Source organism: Rhamphochromis longiceps, linkage group LG9, assembly GCF_057381845.1.
Source record: "Rhamphochromis longiceps isolate RC_006_pf linkage group LG9, R_longiceps_female_GT1.1, whole genome shotgun sequence".
NCBI lineage: Eukaryota > Metazoa > Chordata > Actinopteri > Cichliformes > Cichlidae > Rhamphochromis > Rhamphochromis longiceps.
Window position 1 is genome coordinate 2,824,791 of NC_140565.1, and position 9,254 is coordinate 2,834,044.

The 9,254-nt window shown below is 46.5% G+C and overlaps 1 protein-coding gene across 1 annotated transcript in view; it reads left to right on the forward strand.

Annotated features, from left to right (window-relative positions):
- snx7 (sorting nexin 7) overlaps positions 1-7,823 on the forward strand; it is a 37,328-nt gene extending 29,505 nt beyond the window's left edge. Inside the window, exon 9 of the mRNA XM_085418015.1 lies at positions 6,329-7,823. Coding sequence (XP_085274141.1) covers positions 6,329-6,403 — 75 coding nt within the window. The 3' untranslated portion in view covers positions 6,404-7,823. The remainder of the gene's footprint in view (positions 1-6,328) is intronic.
- The last annotated feature ends 1,431 nt before the right edge of the window (positions 7,824-9,254 follow it).

Sequence of the window (9,254 nt, forward strand, 5' to 3'; positions counted from 1 at the left end):
TGCACACACAGTAGCTGGTATTTTGGCCCATTCCTCCATGCAGATCTTCTCGAGAGCAGTGATGTTTTGGGGCTGTCGCCGAGCAACACGGACTTTCAACTCCCGCCACAGATTTTCTATGGGGTTGAGGTCTGGAGACTGGCTAGGCCACTCCAGGACTTTCAAATGCTTCTTACGGAGCCACTCCTTTGTTGCCCGGGCGGTGTGTTTTGGATCATTGTCATGTTGGAAGACCCAGCCTCGTCTCATCTTCAAAGTTCTCACTGATGGAAGGAGGTTTTGGCTCAAAATCTCACGATACATGGCCCCATTCATTCTGTCCTTAACACGGATCAGTCGTCCTGTCCCCTTGGCAGAAAAACAGCCCCATAGCATGATGTTTCCACCCCCATGCTTCACAGTAGGTATGGTGTTCTTGGGATGCAACTCAGTATTCTTCTTCCTCCAAACACGACGAGTTGAGTTTATACCAAAAAGTTCTACTTTGGTTTCATCTGACCACATGACATTCTCCCAATCCTCTGCTGTATCATCCATGTGCTCTCTGGCAAACTTCAGACGGGCCTGGACATGCACTGGCTTCAGCAGCGGAACACGTCTGGCACTGCGGGATTTGATTCCCTGCCGTTGTAGTGTGTTACTGATGGTGACCTTTGTTACTTTGGTCCCAGCTCTCTGCAGGTCATTCACCAGGTCCCCCCGTGTGGTTCTGGGATCTTTGCTCACCGTTCTCATGATCATTTTGACCCCACGGGATGAGATCTTGCGTGGAGCCCCAGATCGAGGGAGATTATCAGTGGTCTTGTATGTCTTCCATTTTCTGATGATTGCTCCCACAGTTGATTTTTTCACACCAAGCTGCTTGCCTATTGTAGATTCACTCTTCCCAGTCTGGTGCAGGTCTACAATACTTTTCCTGGTGTCCTTCGAAAGCTCTTTGGTCTTGGCCATGGCGGAGTTTGGAGTCTGACTGTTTGAGGCTGTGGACAGGTGTCTTTTATACAGATGATGAGTTCAAACAGGTGCCATTCATACAGGTAACGAGTGGGGGACAGAAAAGCTTCTTACAGAAGACGTTACAGGTCTGTGAGAGCCAGAGATTTTCCATGTTTGAGGTGACCAAATACTTATTTTCCACCCTGATTTACCAATAAATTCTTTACAAATCCTACCATGTGAATTCATGGATTTTTTTTTCACATTCTGTCTCTCACAGTTGAAGTGTACCTCTGGTGCAAATTACTGACCTCTGTCATCATTTTAAGTGGGGGAACTTGCACAATCGGTGGCTGACTAAATACTTTTTTGCCCCACTGTAAGACCTGGACCTGACCTGGCTTTATGATTATTACACCTTACAAGAAAGTAGACCCGAGTACTGGGAGGCCCAGTATTGAGAGCTGACGTGTGTGAGAGCCTGGACAAAAGTCCTTTTTCAGAATCCAGTGGAACCAGCAAGTCTGGATCAGGTCTCTGTTTAAAAAGTCCTGATGTCTGATCCTATCATAGGCAATGCAGCTGATAGGTGAAAGGAGCTGTAACTGCCTCCTGTCATCTACTCTAAGCTAGGAGTGAAACAGGCGCGTCTCTGTGTGGGTGTAATCCAAGAGGGAAGGAGCCAAGTTATGGGAAGTTGTTTTGCACTCAGAAACAGTGAGCAGAGAAAAAGTGCGTCCACAGTCTTGGACAGTGTTTGCCTCTTTGGCTCACACGTCTCATTGGCCTTGTTTTCTATATTTATTCCACATCAGAGGCCTCTTCAGCAGAAGTGCTACATCACTGCAAGCACAAGCTCCGCTGTGTAATAGCTGAGGCACGGTTTGGTTCGGTGTGAGAGCCGTTTGTGTTGTCTTGAACCGCAGCACGGGGAGGTGTTGAGAAAGTAATGACAGCTAGTCTTTACAGGGCGGGAGAATAGCCCGAGTGAGGGCATCAGTGGACACGCAGTAATCAGAGTGGCAGTGGGATAAGTGGGCAGGCCTGAGCTTCCTGAGCTGGGATCGTTTCACTGGCTCATTCGTGACTTTGTGAAACTCTGCACAGCGACGTTTAAAGAGCTTGGTGTTTGCACACCGTGTGCTCTGGGGTGCACATCTGAGCAGAGGCTGCGTGCACATATTGTTATTCAGGTGCATATGTGGGCCAGTGTGGCCATGGGGGCTGTGAATGATTTATTGGTCTGGAGCCCAGAGAGGCTATAAGAGTCTAATAAGAAACCTCCACCTGGGAGGATTTGATGGCAGCTAAGAGCGATGCAGGCAGGACTCAGAAATAGATGGAAGTAAAGGAGTGAGGATGGAGAGATCAAGGAAAGAAGGGGTGGTGTTGCTACATCAGGTCAAAAACAGTCGATGTGATCCTTTAAAGCTGGGCTCACACTGTGCGATTTTGAGCCGCTTTTTGAGTCGTGCGACCGTTTTGGCGATCGGCCCGATTTTAGCCTTCATCGTGCGTCGTGTAGTATACGCGGCGTAACGAGAAGCGATTAACACCTCACGACCAGCTCCCGATCATCAATCGCTTGGTCGTGGTTTGAAATCCTCACGACCGTCGTGAGGGTGTCACCGCAGCTTCTCACACTGCGCACGCCCAAACACAAATATCAGCGAAAAGGACGGCGCAGCACGGCTGTGCAGCGTGTGATCTGGACACAAGCGATGGAGGCACAACTTGTAGAACTTTGGAAAGCTCATCCGAGCCTTTTCGATGTGGCCTCGAAAAATTATCACGACCACAACAACCATGAAAATAGTTGGATTCACATGCTGCTCAATCACAGCTGCCTGATCATGTTTTTCATTAGCAATTTAGCAAAGTTGATGGTGGTGGTGTGTCTGTGTGAGTGAAAGACAGAGCGATTTTTGTTATAACCTTCATGTTATGGACGCACAGTGTGAGCACTCGGGTCGCATCAGAGCATCGGGCCGTATAGTGTGCGACCTGCATCGTGACCTAACAACGTGCAGTTCGAGCAGAAGCTGAATACGTGACTGAAAAAATCGCCCAGTGTCTGCCCAGCTTAATGCATCGAGTCCACTCAGTCATATGCAGGACAGGCAAGAGAATATCAAACAGAACAAGTTCATTCACGATCTGTTCATCAGAGTCAGAAGAAGTTACGTAGTCACACTAAGAATGTGACTAACTAGTTAAAGTTATTGTCTTATTACTGATACGCTGACTGTCATGGTGATACACAGTTATGAGCTCTGCCTTCATTGTGGATGGCAGAGCCCATTTCTATGGTTACCTCATAGCAACAGTGTGCTGGAGAAGTGCTGCTGTAAATAGAAATATCATGTCTGAGCCTGTGGTACTGCTGCAGCGTCTCGTCTTCCTGATGCTGCTGTCACTCTGTATCGCTATGTTTGGCACGACGGTCGTCTTCCTCTACTTGTCCGCTACCCTTTGACCCGTTTTGACTTCGGGATGTCCAGACGTACTCTGCACAGATCGCCATAAAAAATGTATATACATAAATATAATATTTTAAAAAAAATAACACCCTGAATCCATGGTTTCTGTGGGAGTACAAATTGAGCAAGTGCAAGCGATTAGTTGGGTGAAGTGTGCGCAGTGAAGGAGGGGATGACCATGTGACCTGATGAACAAACGCATGGAGATATTGAGATGACAGTTTGGTTTCTAAGTAGATTATCTTATTGGGCATCCTCTCTCTCTGCACTCACCAGGCATCTGGACAGGATGCATGATGGGAGAAATGAGAAGAATCTGGCAGAACTGTACTAAGTAGAGAGGTCAAAGGTTGCACACAGGTGAGAGAAGAGCTTTGGTGAGGAAGCTGCAGGTGGCCGAGTGTCTGCGGGGCACGTACGAGGGCTGCGGTAAGCGTAACAAGTGGTTCACAGCGGAGGTGGGATTACACTGAGGGACATGTCTAATTCCTGCTTCCAGTGGTGATGAACAGGCTGGCGAGCAGGTGGAGAGTGAGTAGGGGGGCAGCAGGGTGATGACGGCTCACCAGCTGGCCCCACGTTTGTTCCTGACACCAGCTGAATACCAGCCCGCTCTGAGTTCTGGTACTTCTCTGTCTATGTTTTAAAGAATTATATGTTTTTGTGCTACGACAGGACCAACACACCCTGCCCATCTCTGTGTGTTCGTCCTGATTCTGGTCACCTGCTGAGCACCAATGAGTGTGGAGGAGAGCTGTCAGCTGATCAGGCTTTCCTAATGAGGTCAGAGTTGAGTCAGGGCCGTGTTTCTGACTGTGCACCGTCCTCTCGTCCCATTCGTCAGACTCAACATGTGGTTTTAGTGTCAGGGTCACAGTTGGGTTATGGTTAGGTTAAAGGTTAAAGGGTAAGTGGCGAGGGAAAGCGTCATGCCAATTACATGTCCCCACAAGCTATGAATACCCGACGTGTGCGTGCACGCGTGGACAAGGTGATGTGTGTGGAAGTAGAAAGCAGCAGCAGCCTGTTAGGATTGGTTGTCATGACGCCGTTTGTCTGAGGCGACGGCGTGCTGCGCTGTCGCGAGGCTCTGACTCTGCCTCGCACAAACTTTATGTCCGCCTCACACGGGCGTTTGAGTGTGTCTGCTCGTGATGGTGTGTGCTTGGCATTTTCACTGTGTGGTTTCATGGCTTCTTGCTATCAAGGTAACTGCTTTTTTTTAGGGGGGAGGGGGGGGCTGGGCAATATGGCCTAAAATTCATATCTCGATGTTTTTTAGCTGGATGGCGATATACGATATATATCTCGATGTTTTTTTAAAGCCATAAAGTAAGAACAAAGAGTTCTTAGTCAAAGCTGTGATCCAGATGTCACACAGGCATGAAAAAATTACTCCGAAATAAATGATCAGCATTTATTAAATAAGAATTCTCCAGAAATAAAAGAAAACAATGTTATTTTTGTGCATAACAAAGAGCTCACAACTGTGCAGTCAAATGTAAACTAACAGACGCTGAGCAGAATAACAAAGATTTCACAGCTGCTCTGTTCCCAAAGGTTCTGCTGCCGACAGTCTGGAGTTTGAAACCGTGTCTCTTACAGGAGCCATTTGTGCTCCTTATACACACACAGTACGGTAATATTACGTTGAAGCACAGTACGTATCACTCTGCGAGGCTCCCCCTGACTACTGCAGCTGTAATGCTCCAATCCATCAAGCGGTGCGACATCGTATTTTACCAAAGTCGTACTAAACATTTCTGACAGATTGCTGAGCGCCGTGTTCCATGTAAAATCGGTTCGCGGTCAGCAAGCACAACCAGAACTCATACATAAGGCGCGCTGTCGATTTTTGAGAAAATGAAAGGATTTTAGTGTGAGGTTATAGTCCGAAAAATACGGTGTAGGAGTTTGTAAGTAGTTTGTTTCGAGGCAGGAGGCCGGAGACTTCGCGGTCTGGGACACAGCACGCAGTTTCACACACTCTTCATTTTGCACTTTATGGCGCTGTTGGTGAAAATACTAGCAGTGCTAGCTGCACGGTGTCAACGAGGTAACCGCTAAGCATTGACGCCGTGCAGCCCCACGCACGGGGCGATCCGCGGTAACTTGTTAACGGAGATTTGCCGCGTTAATACAGCTTTGGCGTTAACGTCATTTTAACGAGTGTAACGCTGCAGCACTGAAATAGTCATCTCCTAATGTTTTCTTTTTACCGACCAGCTCCTCTTTGATAGCTGCCGTGATGCGCACACACACACACACACACACACACACACGAAATGATGAGGGCGTTCATCACACTGTTGGGTGTGACGGGGCTGCCAAGAACCAACAACACAGGTTTACTTTGGTTTCACAAACATGATGCAGGAGCAGGTCATGGATGACGAGCTTGAGTATTTCTTCTCTCTCTTGACTGTGTTTAAAGATGGGACACACTCTGGGGTCAAATTGAAACAAAGGCAGGTGTGACTTGAGGTCAGAGGTCAAATGCGATATCTTAAATCCGTGTTCAGTATGTTGAAGGACATAACTAAAGATTATCTCGGTGATTACTCGATGATCAGTCCCTCTGTCCATCTCTGCCTCCTGTGGTGCGCTGGGCTTACAAAAACACATTTATGTGGTTTTACAATATGACATGTAAACAATAAAAATCCACGTCGACCAATTTTTATAGTTAATGTCAAAGTGACAGTGAATATGTCAGTCATAGTTTCTACGTTCACGCTTTTTGTCAGTTTTCCACCAACAATGATGAAGCTGACTTTGAAGGCCTCGTGGATGGAAGGACCGTGAGTACGAGCTGCCGCTCCCTGTGCGCTGAAGACAAAGTTTCGTTCTCCACCCAGCGTTCACGTGGCTGCTGCTCGTAGTAATATTAACATTGTCCGTCTTTATTTCAGTGTCTGGCGGTGTGGGAGTCGTTCCTGGTGTCACAGAGAGCAGAGGCCGGCGGAGGCCAGGAAGACGTTGCTTAAAATGTGGAGTTCAAAGGTCGACGCCGCCCCCGCCCCCAACCCCCACATGACACACACCGCTCTCTCCAGCAAAACCTTGAGATGTACGAATGTACCACTGCCCACTGCTTTCTGTCTCTGCTCCTCTGACAGCAAACTGCTGAATCCCAGTCTGACCATTCCAACATTACTAAAACCAGCACTGTAATCCACACACACACACACACACGCACCAACCATGTGATTGGCACAGGTTCTCTGTGTCGTTGTTGTGCTGCATGTTCCCTACAGTGGTGGCCACAGCTAGCAGCTGGCTCCTGTGTCAGGTGACAAGGATGCCCTCAGGTGTCCTTGGGTAACTCGTGGATTTGGCAGCAGGAGGCGTTTTCACACAAAGCAGGGACGATCAGGTAGAGCCTCAGAACATCCTGCTCAGTGATTTTGCCACAACAACAAAGTTGAAGTTTAATTTGTAATAAATGGTACATTGATACTGATTTCTACTTTAATATTTAAAGTTTATAATGAAATTCTGATGTTTATTAGTCTTTAGTGATGCAGTAGTTTTAGTAAGTTCTGAATTGTATAGAAGTGATGGTAGACAACAACAGACACACGGCTCATGATGGTGATGATGAGCCTGTGGCAGTCGTATTTGCTACATCAGCCCGACGTTGTTGTGCAGATTCACCAAAGAGTCGTGTTTCCTCACAGCTGCTGCTGTCTGCACGTGTGCAGCAGCGTGTTTAAGCCAGACGGGCATCTCGTACTGAAGCGTCCAAAGGATCTGTGAGCTGAAACGTAATCAGTCAGTAATTGAAAAGCAAAGCCGTTTTCAGGCTCCGTCTTTACTCACCTGCTTCTGTCCTGTTACTATCAATCATTAAGATGAGGAAATGATGGGTTTGCAGGAAACATCCATACATAGCACTACAGTTTTACAGCCCTGTGTTAAAATAATAATAATGATAAAGCGTCAGTCTTTTGGAGATTATAAACGTGATGGTCTGAGTCATGTGTCCATGCTAATGGTAACAATAGTGAACCAGAGACATAAAAGCACAGCTGCGATGAACTCGTCTACTTTTATCAAGACGAGCTACTGAAAGTTGAAAATCTGAGTCCTCATTGCCAACTTCGACTGCAGGTCGGGAGACAGCTCTCTGCCAAAGTTATGCACCAAACAAATGTCTCACATTTCATTAACAAACCTCACGTGTGATGCAAGTTGAATCAGATGCATGTGAGCTGCAGACAACACTGCTGGAGATGTCTGGAAGCTTTAGTCAAGTTTACTCATCTGCACTACAGCGGCCCCGTTCCAGCTGTTCCACCCACCGTTTCATACTGTGGACCTTCTGCTCACTGCTTTTATCATTGTGAAAAATAATATGTAATAACACGATTTGAGATACTGACAATAAAGACTGATGTGACGCTACAGAGATTGTCTTCTTTTTGGAGTGTAGAGCAGCAGCAGGAGTTCTGTTGGGTCATCAGTCGGTGGACCGTCCATTGACAGCATGGTCCCTGCATCATCTGGGCGTGCTCCTAAGTAGTTTTGTTCTCAGCAAATTAAAATGCATATCAATAAAGATTTTCAGCGTGAATATTCAGTTCATCGCGATCCGGTGTGTGATTTCAGTTTAGACATGCTGCCCGTATCACTGAGGGAAGACGTGCAGGTTCAGTTCCCTGCATGCTCTCATCTCACATTGCTGGAGTTGCAGCATATTGAAGATTAAACCAGTCAGCAAAGTTTGTTTCATTGTGAGCAGGCCACAAGCTGAGGTGATGCCTACTTCTGTGTCATCAGGCTGGAGCAGCATCGCACATGAATGACTTTCCTGTGTTTAAATGGAAACATGTAACACTGAGAGTGCTGATGATGTACAGATAAAGTCAAAGATTGATGTCTTCCTGCTCCTGACTTGTGAAGTTTTTTAAATATAGTATAGATCTCTGTCACCCTTCCTCTGACGATGTCATGATGAATTAGCAGGGCCCTCTTCCTCTCCGTAGCAAAGTCATTGCCCCCGATCGCAAGCAAGTAGTTATCGAACAACTTTTTCCATGCAGCAAATGGAATTTTCGGTTCGCCCGGACAATCCAGGAACACAGCCGGGGGTTGCAAAGAGAGCAGAGCCATAACTTAATCACCACTACTCTCGTCGCCACTTGTTGTGTGGTGTTAGTTCAGCAGGCATTACACACACACGCAGGTAGGAACAGAGGATCACCGGAGATAACTCCTTTCTTTCTTTTTTCTTCTTCCAAAATACCACCACGACAAAAACATACTCACTAGCGCCCTCTAGCGCATCTGGTAAATGCATCTACAGAACAAATGCAATAGTATGTGGACACAACAAGTGCTGAGTATGTTTCAGTTTCAGTTCCAAAATATCCTCGTTAAAATCAGATTTTTTTTTTTTTTTTGCCTGTCCCGTTTGGCTCTTTTGCCATCAGAATTATTGTCTAAAGCAGGGGTGTCAAACTCAAATACACAGTGGGCCAAACTTCAAAACTGGAACAAAGTCGCGGGCTAACGTTAATATTTATTGAAAAAAAACTTCCTCCAGATTTAAGAATGAATCTTTTCTTATGGACTCAAATAAGTTTTGCTGGAAAACTGAATATGGAACAAGCAAAGCTTAATACTGTATAATACCAGTAGGCCTGCTCTGATAGTAATTTGGTATGGCTTCACAGGCCAAATGTAATTAGGCTGCGGGCCAAATTTGGCCCGCGGGCCAGAGTTTGACACCTATGGTCTAAAGGCAAAGAAAGATGCCCAACGGATTTATTTGCTAAATACGGGACAGATTTGACTGGGGAAAAGAAAGGGGAGAAAGAAAGGGGGAAAGAAAAA